General features: G+C 44.9%; 1 protein-coding gene across 3 annotated transcripts in view; it reads right to left on the bottom strand.

Moving 5' to 3' along the window:
* Positions 1-13,609, bottom strand: part of ATF2 (activating transcription factor 2) — a 403,773-nt gene that overhangs the window by 340,221 nt on the left and 49,943 nt on the right. For all 3 annotated transcript variants that reach the window (XM_086948508.1, XM_086948506.1, XM_086948507.1), the window contains exon 2: positions 4,181-4,250. In XM_086948508.1, coding sequence (XP_086804634.1) covers positions 4,181-4,228 — 48 coding nt within the window. In that variant the 5' untranslated portion in view covers positions 4,229-4,250. The remainder of the gene's footprint in view (positions 1-4,180; positions 4,251-13,609) is intronic.

Here is a 13,609-nt window from a genome sequence, read left to right as displayed (position 1 = left end):
TTGTTGTAAATATTTTTGTCCACCCTAAGCGTGGAAGGGTATACTCAGATGTGAGTCCCTTGCTCATTGCACCATCAGGATTCAAGCAAGCCGGGCCGAAGAGGCTGAAATGCCAGAAACCGGTCCCTGGTAGCTTGTTTCCTTCCCAGTGTAAGAATTGGCTTTTGTAGTTTGGTTTGCCCTGTTCCCATCATGCACTGGGACAGGAACAGACTAATTTGCATACAGCCAGGTTCTGAAACTGGGATGGTGCAGTGAGCTAAAAAACGGCGTTGGATCTAGCCCTGATCTCTTGACTGGGTGAGAGTATTCTGTTTAATTCAGAGACTCTGTCCCTCACCACCCCTTGTTGTAAATATACATGGAAGATCAGCATCTACACAGAGCCTCTGATAAAGGCCACACAGTGGTTAAAAAAACAACCATTGCAAGACTGCCTGGTGCAGGTGAGGCAAGTGCTCGCAGCTGAGTGAGTGCCTGTGCTTCGGTTGGTGGACTCTGCTGTCAAACTGGGACACTCTTGGGCAGAAGTGATGACCGTATGTAGTGGGAGCCGTTCTATGATGGTAGGTGATGATGGAGCTGCCCCACATGAGGTGCTGAGAAGTAGATGGAGTGGCTCGATAGGAGGAGGGGTAAATGGATTCCTGACAGGGGAAATCTTTCTGTTCTGCAGTGTCGACACATTTCCATGAGAATCAAAAAGAAACGTGAAGATGCTCTATGGTGAGCTATGTACTGGTTATTGTGAGGCAACACCAGTAATAAGAATTTGGAACTTGGGAGGTAGCTAGCTCAAGGGAGAAGAAGCAGAGCGCAGGAGATGGCCCACAATGAGGAAAGTTTCAGGGAAGCTCTGGAGTCAGAAATGTAAGCATGGTTTGACATACACAAGTATCTTGTAGTTTAATATATAGTTTTCCTCCAGTTTAAAATCAGGAGGATTATTATGGACAAATAACACATAGTTTTATATGTAGAGACATGAAGTAGGACTAGTGAATGGACATGAGAGAAACTACGCATTTGAAGCCAAGTAACAGGTTGCTTTATAAGTCATATGCAGCATTCACTAATATCTCAAGGTCCAAGAGCACACACCAAAAGATCTTATAGTTTTGGACGGAAAATCAATGTATTAACAGGAAAAAGGCCATCATTGCTGCCTCATCACTTACTGAGCCCATCTATCAATACATATGGCATACGGACAAGCTGTGAAGATTTGTAACAGCTAGATTCACAACTTGCAACTGCAAAACATTCCATGGATAATATATATAATTAAAAACACCTCTACCCATATCATTTAGAGCGATTTGCTCAGAAGTGTCTTACTGTCAAGGAGAAACAGATCAACAAACATAGGAGAGCTTATTCTAAAAAAAAAATTAGAAAAAATGTAGGATCCCATCAATGAAAAGGCTATACAAGATCAGAGCAGTGTGCGAGAGATGGCCCTTCATTGATAGGCATGCGCTTTAGATCAGAAACTTCTGTCAAGGGCTTCTGAGACCTGTGAGGTATATGATAGTTAGATGTCCATTATGACCGCTTCTTAGCATATCAGATGTTCAAAAGAAATGTAGGGAACTCAACTCAAAAGATGAGTACTTAGCCATCAAGAGAGGAACGCGTCAAGGGTGCCCCTGCTCCCCGATCCTCTTCTCTCTCTATATTGACCCCCTTATTCAGGAAATATTAGGGTGTCCTAGGATTAGACCTGTTGTATTTAATGGTCACGTTAATAAAATGTTGGCATATGCTGATGACCTGGCGGTTATCACCACCGATCCCCAGCAGACGTTGCCAGTCTTGACCCAAATGGCAAAGGTCTTTGGCATTCGATCATGGGTATCTTTTAAATGAATCAAAAACACAGATAATTTGTACTATAAACATTGTTAAATCCGACTCAAGATTTGTGGACTCTGCAACTTATTTAGGGGTGAAAATCAATGCCTCAGTTGATAAAATTGTAGAGGAGAATTATCTTCCACTCATTAAATCTATAGAACTAGATTTAAAAAGAATAGATGTGTTACACCTCTCAGTGATAGGGAGGGTAAATGCACTAAAAATGACAATGTTTCCCAAGGTGCTGTACTTATTTCGGGCCATACCTTTATTTATGGAGGAGAAAATAATAAAAAATCTGGAATCTGTTTTTATAAGATTTATCTGGCAGTACGGCAAGGTCAGGCGTTCCACCAACCTTATGTTACTTCTTAGGGAAAGGGGTGGGCTGGCACCCCCAAACCTAAGATTATACCACTGGACCTGTCTTCTGACACAAATGTCTGTCCTGTTTCATTTGAGGTGAATCCCGGTGTGGAAAATACTGATATTCAGAGCCCCCCCCCCTCTATTTTTGAGCTGTTGTTGGGGAGAAAGGCAATTGGCTTACTGATGTGTGAAGTTGACCGGAGATTTTATAAGGCGGCTCGACTTAAGACTCTTGATGGGGCATGGTGGGTTTGGAAGTCTATTCTAAAGTTCTTTAATGCTCCAAAGGTAAACTCATACCTTCATCTGTGCAATTCTAGCCTTTTTCCCCAGTAGGGTGCAGATATGAACTTTCAGGTTTGGAAGGGGCTGGGAATTAAGACTCTAGGGGATATTATGGAGGGAGATGGGGTGGTTGGGTTTGATGTCCTGCAGCGCAGGTTCGGTATTCCACCTAACCATTGGCTTTTGTATGGCCAAATTGCTCGAACCCTGAAGGCATTAAGACCTAAGCCGCCGCCTCCGGTGGATGTCCCTGTGATTGAAATATAAGTTAAAGGGTGCAAGAAGATAAAAGGAGTGTACAACCTTCTCTTAATGGGAATCCAAGATGATAGGGAGAAGACCGAATGCGCTCTGGCCACGAAATTGGGTAATCCCGATGCTGACCTGGACCTCGCATTATGTCTGAATAAAAAGATATTTCGGGCTTCAAATCTGCGAGCCCAGCACTACAAAACGGTGTTTAATCTGTACCACACACCGGCAAAGCTATTTGCTTGGGGGGTTAGGGAGGACGATAGGTGCCCCAGATGCAATGCCGGACAAGCAGATTTATTGCATATGTTTTTCTATTGTAGTCTGCTAGTTCCAATTTAGGGATGAGATAGGAAATTTTAAGAGGGGCTGCTAGGTCATAAGATCGATCTATCCCCTACCCTGATGTTATTGGGTACTGACGCTAAGCTGAAACTGGGAAAAGATGAGGAAGCTTTGGTCTTTATCTCAGTTGCGGTACTCCGGATCCTAATCTCGGCAGGGTGGAAAGATGTTACCGCTACCTCTTTCCAAATGTGGCTCTCCAGATTACTGGGCATACATAATATAGAGTCCTGTTTATATGAACAGAAGGGTTGGAAAACTCAGGATTTTGGAAGACGCATATGGGCTCCAATCACAAAGTGGAGGGATGTAAGACTGATCTGGGGGTACAGCATGCTATGCTTAAACCCGCATTTCTAGCCGGGTGGGTTTTAAATTGCCTCGATGACTAATGCCTTTATAATGCTTTTATCATCAACTGTGTATTTATTCTATGTTTAGTAGTGTAATTACCCTGAACCTGTATGTATCTGCATGTCTCAAATGCTGGGCCTAAGTCCGGTCTACTGTTTTCTGGTTTAATGAATTGTTATGACTTTTTATAATGCACCTGAAAACCCCAATAAAAATATTTTTTTTAAAAATAAAAAAATAAAAAAAGAGTACTTAGCCATACATGTTGAAAGCAGTATCACCTTTCCATGACCTGTCCTTTTGTAGAGAGATGCAGACTGGCTTGCTACAGGAGTGTCTTAAGAGTGCTCGGAAAACAAGAAAGTGATACACTGAAGGCCTGATTTTTTTTATTATACACACCACACATCATATTCCAGTCCACAGTTTCTGCCCTCTTTGCCACTTCAGACAGAAGTTGCTATGGGCAAACCGGATTTGCTCCTGCCCCAATAGTAACAACCCAAACTGAACTGCTCGGCTAGGTCCTCTCAAGAAGGCATCAGTGGTATCTCTTCTGTACTTACATTCAAATCAGTGACTATCATACGCACAGTCCTTTAAAGTACCTATCAATCAAGCTATTTCATTTCAGAAAATTGGTATCTATATGAATATATTTAAGTATTAGTGCACTTAAACTTTGGTGATAGATTAATCAAAACAAATGAAAATTTACCTGACCACATCCAGGTGCCGTGCATAAAAAGGGTTTGTCATCACTCATATTCCACAGGCCCGTGTATTACCTGCAGAGAAACAAACATTATTGTCGAACTGCAAACACGTGGTTCACAGCAGCCTAGAACTTGAACACACAGAGCTAAGTGTAATAATTTCTATTTATAATTGGAGCCTATCCCTATTTCAAGCAGGCGAAAGTTAACTTCATGTTAACTCAGTTACTCCTTGTCCGTAGAGATTTCCCTATTTCCGAACTCTGCATACTGTGTCATCGACTCGGCTTCTCAAACATGTTCAACAGAGAACCTTGCACGTTTGACAGTACACACACATCATGACATCTTTGTGGCCATGCTCCATGTATCCAAGCAGGTGCCCACTCACCAGCTTCCTCAAATATATAGTGTATCAGTATTGACCAGGTATCTCAGAGTCACTCGTGAGCAACTGGTAGCTCTCCAGTGACTTGCGAGTAGCTCTCCTATAAGCAGCTCAGCCTACTAAATTTAAAGCATTTGCTTAGTTGAATTAATATATGTAAACCGAAATTGAAAGGGTCATATTCAAGATACATATGTGTATATTTTCCAAAACATATGTAAAGCTAATATTTTAATGATAAATCATGCAATACTGGGAGACTTATTGCTAATATTATTAGCTCGGTACCATGGCCATCGCAGATGTGGATGTTCTGTATTACCCTTGTACAAGCATTCCAAACCGACAAAGCCTTTTTTCACTACTGCTGGCAATGCTGGACTGAGGTAGTCTTAAAACTGGGTGATCACTAATTTAATCTTGTCTGATGTGCACAACACTGATAATAACAGTAGCTAGGTATGATATTCTTTGAACATAAGTAGCTCTTATTAACAAGAAGGTTGGAGACCCCTGGTATTGACTGACATAAGAAAGTTACACCGAAGGCTGTTGGGAATAGTAGAGACCTAAAAGAGTGAGAGTAACCAAGTCAACATAATGGCAACTTTATCATAATCCTACGAACTGAATCTCTAATATGCCCAACCTGTGGTAAATGCACAGTAAGAGAAAAAAACTAAGCTTGGAGGGGAAACAGCATTGGGCTAATAGAGCTACTAGGCAATGAGGTTTCTTAAGATACGTTGGCCATATATTGTATCTCATAAATGCTACCAGGAATTATTGGCCTGACTCTGTGTCACTGTTAGTGGTGAAGAACTGGTCCATGGAACTTACCTCGTATGTCTAGTATGCCTGACATTCCTCCTCGCCTGTCTTCAAAGTCACTGTGCTTAGGAATTAGGCTATAGTCCGAGGCATAGATCGCGCAACTCCCTTAAAAACACATGAATGCTGGTCTAGACCTGGGGTCCTATCAGAAACCCCACCCCCAGATTTATTGAAGCAAATGAGGGACAACCCCTCTTCCAACTCCTGTTATAGCTAAGCACTGAATCAAATATAAGCTGCATAAAGAACAAGGGAGGGAAGGGCACGTAGAACTGAGACGATGAAAATGAGACTCTGAGTAATGAAGACCACTGATAAATGAACTAACTTCCAAGCATTACCACCTCATCTATCTTCCTCGGTCCAGTCCTTAGTAATGAGGATGTACCACATCTATCCGCCATTTATACAGCAAGCATATCAATAATGAAGAAAGCTAAAGTCATTTATGCTTCACCACTTGCTTTATTTAGAAAGTAAACATTTCAATCCAAAACTGCAGACAGGAGCTTTGAACCAAATGCAGTAGATCCCCCTACCCCCCTCACCCATCCCTGCTCCCAAATAGCAGTTTGTAATGCAATACAAAAGAAGCCCAGGTAGCAGCATTACAAATATCATTAGGAGATACTTGTTTGTATGCTGCAGAGGAATTAGATATTCCTCTTGTAGACCTACCCTGAATCGATCCCTGTACGCCTGCACCATTTAAATCATAAACCAAGGAGGACTTTGAGAAGAAAGACAACAACTCACAGTAATGAAGATTACTGGTAAGTAATTCAAGCATCAGTGCTATAAGAGAACTTCTCAGCTGAAGATGAGTAAGAGAAAAAAAGAAAAATCCAACCTGAGTTCGGCATGGCAAGTTTTGCACAGATCTATCAAGAAGGGTGGGGAGGTGTCCAAAAAAAGAGACTTTCTCCATTTTAACTCCCACTAAAGGCAAAACGACTGAAAGGATTTACACAAACTTGGCATTAAAGTAGAACTTTCCAGTACAAAATGCCTGGGCTGTTGTATATATGTTCAATAGTTTTTCAGCAATTAATGTTTCAGCTGGACATGAAAGGAATAAAAAGTTAGATACTTTGGCCGATAGTTTGAACCATACGCAAGCTAAATAAAAAATATATATAAATATATATATATTTGATTCCTATTGAATGTTGGAGCTTTTATGTTGTGCACTTTGGATTCTTAGGTCGAAAGTCAGGACCTTGAACTCAAGCAATATGTGAGGCTTGACACAAGAGAACATTTTCTTTTTGCAGCCACCATTATATGATGCGAGGCATTCTCCCTGCAACTTGGAACGAAAATTAAAAGCCGCATAACGGGGTAGAATGATAGGGCTAGGCATATACCCCATAGCGACCAACTGGGATGCGTTCCTGGTTGACCTGCAAGCCGCCATTCAGTCAGCTCTAAGCATGGAAACTAATGCGCCCCCACAACAGACAGAAGACATTGGGCCATATGTATAAACTTAGGTTTTGTGATTCTCAAATAGCGATTTTTAGAGAATTGCAATTTGAGAATCGCAAAATGCTATGTATGTAGGATTTGCAAATCCTACATATTCCTTAATTGCAAATCGCAAATTGCAATTCGCAATTAAGGAATACCTCCCCATTTGGCCTACAGGCCCATAGGAATGAATCGGAAGACATTCTCAATTTGCGATTCTCAATTAGAGAATCGCAAATTGAGAATGCAATTTCAAGGGTGCTAGGGTGTCATAAGGACACCCTGTTCCACCCCTGAAATGTACATGTGTGCACATGTGGCACACATACATGCCCTATGGGCATGTATGTGCGCCACATGGCACTTTGAAAAATGCAAAAAAGTGAATTTTTCAAAGAAATCGCAAATTACCACCAACTTGAAGTTGGTGGTAATTTGCGATTCCTTAAGGCCAAATTGCACTATTTTTGTGCTTCTTACATTGCATTTAAGTAATCGCAAAATTAGCGATTCCTTAAATGCAATTGCAAAATAAGGAATCGCTAATTTTGCGATTCCTTATTTTGCACGCAGATTTGCCTTCATACATACCATTTAGCAAAATTGCGATTCTGCGAATTCGGCGTTTGCGATCACAATTTTGCTCGATACATATGGCCCTAAATCTGATAGCCCCACTATACAGGTCATGGGAATGACTAGAGGTTCACACCTGGATGTCAGCCACAGTCATATGTACATCAAAAGGATTACCCAAGCTCAGCCCTAATTCTTATGATTCTCTTATCAGACCCATCTCCTCCATTACATGTGCCCAGGCCCCTTTCCATTGCCCACTCCCTGAATCAAGAGCACCCGTTGAAGTGTACTGAAGAACCTGGCTCTCCTACCACCCAGTGTGTGCTCTTCCCAACTCACAAGAATGCAACAATCCACAAAACTGTCTCTGGGAGATTCCTTTAATTCCACATACTCCTCCAGTCAAGCCTGGGTCTCCCAAAATGGAAGTCAAAGTCCTCCATGTATTGTACTATTCACAGGCACACATACACACAAAACATAATGTAACCACACATGTGCTGCATTTATTTAGCATGACATACTACCTGATATAGGCCATGGGCGAGTTGAGCATGTAGAAGTGAAATTTTAGAGGAGTGAGAGTATAGGCGTCACTCCAGTGACACAGGTAAAAAAAGCCTGTTCACTCTTACTGATATCTACAAAGTATGCTGCCACCAACAAGGAATCGCAAATTTTGTGATTCCTTAAGTGCAATCGCAAAATAAGAAATCACAAATTTTGCGATTCCTTATTTTGCACGCAGATTTGCCTTCATATATACCATTTAGCAAAATTGTGATCACAAACGCCGAAATTCTGCGAATTTCGGCGTTTAAGTTCGCAATTTTGCTTGATACATATAGCCCATAGTTCACTAATTGGTTCTGTTGGGGTTATGCACCACCTGCCTTACACAGGGCTTCAGATTAACATCTGGTTACTGTGCCTCTATGTGCGCATCAATTAGTTGCCTAGTATGTGTCGAACAGCTTTATTGATTGGTGGGCCAAGATGCAAAGAGTGACTGTTGATGTTTCCCTTTCTTTTTACTCAGTTCACCTGTTTATTGCTGGTTACACAAATGGCCTCATCACAGATTATCTGGACCTGTGTTTTTCCTTACAGGTTATCACGACTGCGGGAGCGCTTTGCGCTCCTACGCGGCCTGTTCTGGTGCAGCTCCAGTCGCCGACCTCCCGCCACCATGGGGCGCTGGAGGCGGCGAGAGATCTTGGCACGCACGTTTGAATTTCCTCACAGAGGAATTTGTTCGGCACGCCGAGGTCCATCAAGCTTGCCGGCCTGAGGGAGACACGTGTTGGGGTCCGCAAGCCGATCGAGCCTTTCCTCTGCAAAATCAAGGCCGATCGCACTCAGCTTAGTGACTGCTTTGCTGCCTAAGGTTATTAAACTGGCAGCAGAGTCTGCATTTCTGTTTTCTTACGCCCTTCTGGGTCAGTATAATTAGGCCCCAGAGGCCTGTTGGGACACTAACCCAGGCCAGCTCCCAACTAACTGTGCACCAGAGTGAGGCGTCCCAGGGCTGAGACCCCATTGAAAATAGCAAGACCTTTGCGCAGAACTTTCAGGCGGTCACCCAGCCACCCATAAATTAACGACTCTTGCGAAGGCCTTTTGGTCAGTCATCCAGACCCCCATTATTAATTGAAAGCCTCATCCAGTCCATGTGTACACGCTTATAATGGATTATGAGGATGACTCCAAAGGGATGGAAGACACCCTGGCCAACCATCCTTGGGATGACGATTTCTACAATGCAGTGGGCGCTCCATATACAGGGCAGTGGCGGAGGCTATGACCCCTTTAAAGGAGAGATTGTCCCGCCAAATTGCCCCCAGGGGTTCCCCATTCAGTGGACATAGACCCACCCCTGGTAAAGAGTGACCGCAATACAGGAGTGGACTTGGTCTTAGGCTCAAGCAAGCTTTCCTGGCCAGCCAACCTTCCTTACCAGTAGGAGATGAGGGTGTCCCGACTCCTGATAACTCTGCCCCTTCCAACGATACAGGGGATGCAGACAATGAACCCAGACCATCTAGACCAGGCCTATCCTCCTGACCCTCTCAAACCACACAGGGTACTTCAGACATGTTGGAATGCAGACATCATCCACCAGTGGTCCTCCAAATGGACCCCGGCCGACAAGGTCGCAAGCTATGTAGCGGTGCCCATTCCCAGGTTGCTAGAAAAAGAAGCCCGTAAATGCCTTCGGGCCGAGTCCCCTCGCCCCTTCATGGAGGGGTAAGTGGCTCTCACCCCAGCAATTGACACACGTATGGCCACCATCCTACAGAAGGGTCATTATATTTTTAGGCAATGCAAATTGGGCCCTGCCCATGCAGTATCACTGCTCCCTTCCCATTAAGGTGGACCCCAAGCTGGGACATCTAGCAGATTAAGAGGCGGGGCCGTTGCACAGGGAGGGCTCTTTAGAGAGCCATTTGTCAAGGAGATAGGCAAATTCGTGAACAACTTTACCTCCCTTGACAAAGCCCAGACATCCATTAGAAAGGTGCTCCCTTGTGTTTTCCACGGAGCCGGTCGAGGTAAGAGCCGCTTAATCTGCCGCCCTTCCAACCAGAACCCCACGAAAGGGCAAGGCTCCAGGCAAAGTCAGTACCAGGATGTATCCAGGGTCGGGAGTTTCTACCCCACGAGAGGCGGACGTGGCAGAGGATACCGAGATGCAGCAACCTCCTCAAGTCCCAGTGAGTGTTTTCCCTTCTTCCAGCTTAAAGGTAGGGGGGCGGTTGGCGAATTTTCCAGACTTGGATTTCCATCACAGGTGATGCGTGAGTCCTTCAGACAGTACAAGGATTCCAAACCGAATATTTCAGAGAACCCTCCCAAGGGGCCAGATCCCGTCCCATCCAGTTCTCACAAGAAGAGGCCTACTTGGTGGACGAAGAAGTTGCATCCCTTCTAACAAAGGGCGCTATTTCCCTCTCAAACCCCACTTCCCCGGGGGTTCAGCAGCAATATATTTCTGATCGACAAGACCGACAGGACCAAAGACCAATGATAAACCTCAGCTAATTCAACGAGCGGCAGGTTTACTGCCACTTCAAAATGGAGGGTATTCACCTCCTCAGGGATGTCCTATGGCCCTTCTTCAGAACTTAGGCTTTGCAGTGAACGAGAAGAAGTCGCTCCTAACGCCTACTCAGAGCTTAACACAAGGTGTTGAAGATTTGACATGAACTGGGGTCTATCCTCACCAAACAACAGGTGTCTCTCAGGCAGCTGGCTACGACCGTGGGCCTCCTGTCCGCATTAATCCAGGCCATTTTACCGGGACCACTCTACTATCGGGCACTGCAACGTCTGAAGGCCGTTTACCTAAGCAGAGGGTGTCCCTACTCCCACAAGGTGGTACTATCCGAGGAGGCTCAAGAAGAAATCCAGTGGTGGTTAGACCACATGGATGCCTGGAATGGCCGAGCAATCTTCGGATCGGCCCCAGATTTGGCCATAGACTCAGACAGCAGCAGGGCAGGCTGCGGGCCAGATGCTGCACTTTTTCTAAGGGAAGCTTCTGGTCTCCAGGAGAACAAAAGTTACATATCAACTGCTTGGAACTTCTAGCAGGCTCCTTTGCAGTCCGTTGTTGGACGAGAGATTCCATCCAGTCATGTGTCCTTTTAAAAATGGACAACATCTCGCCGGTCCGTTATATCAACGATTTAGGGGGCACTCGGTCCCAAGCCCTCTCGGACCTCGCCGTTAGCTTTTGGCAGTACTGCCCGGACGATCAAGTATCAGCTATGGCGAAGCACTTGCCCAGCCGGGAGAACCAAGTGGCAGACTTTCAGTGCTGCAACTTCAGGGACTCCAGTCTTTGGAGGCTCGACCCGGAGACTTTTGCAATATTGCACAACCATTTGGGTCCTTTCTCAGTGGACCTGTTCGCTTCGAGATTAGACCACCAGCTTCCCCGCTTCTTCAGCTGAAGGCCAGACCCACTAGCAGTCACCACGGATGCTTTCCTCCAGGACTGGAGTCGGGAAAAGGTGTATGCTTCCCCCCCCTTCGCAATGATCACAAGGACGACAGCGCAGGTTAGGAGACAACGAGCAGAGGTGGTGCTGATCACACCCATTTTGAGTTCGGAGTTTGCGGTGCTACTGGAAGTTTCCTGGGATTCTCCAATCCTACTCCCCTGGTTTCAGACTCTCCTCTTGAATCTCAACCAAGTTCCCCATCCACTGATTCAGGGGAACTCGTTGTGGCTCATGGCGTGGTGGATTAAAGGGGACAATGGGAGGTCCCGGGCCTTTCAGAAAAGGCTGAAACCTTTATGCCTAAGGCTTGGGCGGAGAGTACTGTCAAAAACTACAGATCTGCATGGGGCAGATGGTCCTGTTGGTGTATGCGACGGAGTCTTAATCCGCTCGATGCAGATGTAGTGCACATACTGAATTTTCCAGCACACTTGGTGTCTAGCGGTCGTGCTTACAGATTGATAAATATCTTCTGGTCAGCCATTTCAGCTGGCCACCTGCCACTAAATGATGTGGCGGTTGGGGAGCATCCCCTAGTATGCAGGTTGTTGCGAGGGATCAGACTTCCTCTACTTCCAGAGCCCAGTACTCAGCTCTTTGAGAGGTGAACCAGGTTCTCAACCTGTTCCTCACCTGGCAACCTAATAGTTTCCTGTCACAGAAGGAATTGTCCACTAAGCTAGCCATGCTGCTCTGCCTCATCTCCTGTCACCGCTTCTCGGACATGAAGACTTTAGACATTACAGGCAGGATTTTTTCCCCTAACAGAGTAACGTTCACACTCCACAGAAGGACGGAGTGCCACACAAGAGTCATCACTTACCCAGAATTCCCGGATACTCCTAAGCTGTGTGTTGTCCGATGCCTGAAGGCATACGAGGAAATGACCTAAGAGTTTCGCCCTGCGCCTTTTAAGGCGGCCTTTTCCCCCTCCATAGCTAGGTGGGTTAGATGGGTAATGCAAGAAGCTGGAATTAACCTTTGGATTTTTGGGGCCCACTCTGCACGAGGGGCAAGGGCCTCTAAGGCGTTTGGCCTGGGTGTCTGTTTGGAGGATATACTCAACGCAGCAGATTGATCTTAGAACTCCACCTTTAAGAGGTTTTACTCCAAGGCGGTGCTGGATATGGCTCACCTCATGGTGAGCAAGCTTTAAACTAGCATAATCCTTTCCTCCAGCTCCGACATAGAAGGATTGATTTCCTAGCTATCGTAATGGAAAGTTTAAATTCTGTTAAAGTCTCTGGCGTGTATTATCCCACCATAGGGATTTCCCAAGAAGCTCACCCTCCCTGTAGTAGAGTAAGTAATTCTACTTGAATTTTAAAATTGTATTGTTTAACGCACTTGTCTGGTTGGCATAATAACTGCTTTCACTACTATTTGTCCACAGGCTTTTTGGTTAGGTGCTCAGATGGTGACAATGTCCCTTTGTTTTTGTAGGCTCTGATGCAAATAAAGAAAGAAGGCATAATCCTCACCTTCGAGTCCTTAATAGAATTGAAACTTTCCTTTACGATAGCTAGGAAATTTGTCATTGTTTTTCATAGGGTATTCATGGAACTCAATGCCAGAGTTGCAAAATCTCTAAGAACAATTATGGTTTTGCAATTCTGTGTTTCAGGTTTCACAAGTAAACTGCATCATGTCTGGGCACCGCCTCAAAACTGCACTAGGTTCACGGGGTTCACAAGCTTTGGCAAAGGAACTGCAACGAGTATGGGTCTATCAAACACCCTGGATAAAATTGCTTGAGATTCCAGAGGTTTGCGAACCTCATCAAAGGCGTCACAAAGCACCCTGAACCTAGTTGGTCACCCTGAGCTAAACTGCTTGGACTCAAGGGGTCCACAAATCTTTTTGAAGGTATCACTATACTCCAAAACCTGGTTGAACACACCTTACTAATACTGCTCAGTGTGTAAGGGATTCACAAACCATTGAATAGTTATACAAACCTACTGAGTCAACGTGGTGATTGTTTCCACAATCATATTCGTCCTTTATGGTTGGGGGAGCACAAAGGCTTGGCTGCACACAAGGATCTCAGTCGCATGGATGCTGCTTTGAGGTTGTGCATGCTGTGCACAAAGTCGTGCATACACCTGAATGTTACCTTGAGGTGGGTTAGGTAAGAGGCTTGACTGCGGACA

Source organism: Lissotriton vulgaris, unplaced genomic scaffold, assembly GCF_964263255.1.
Source record: "Lissotriton vulgaris unplaced genomic scaffold, aLisVul1.2 SCAFFOLD_798, whole genome shotgun sequence".
Classification (NCBI taxonomy): Eukaryota; Metazoa; Chordata; class Amphibia; order Caudata; family Salamandridae; genus Lissotriton; species Lissotriton vulgaris.
Note: the sequence above shows the minus strand (reverse complement) of the source record. Positions and strands in the feature narration are given on the sequence as shown.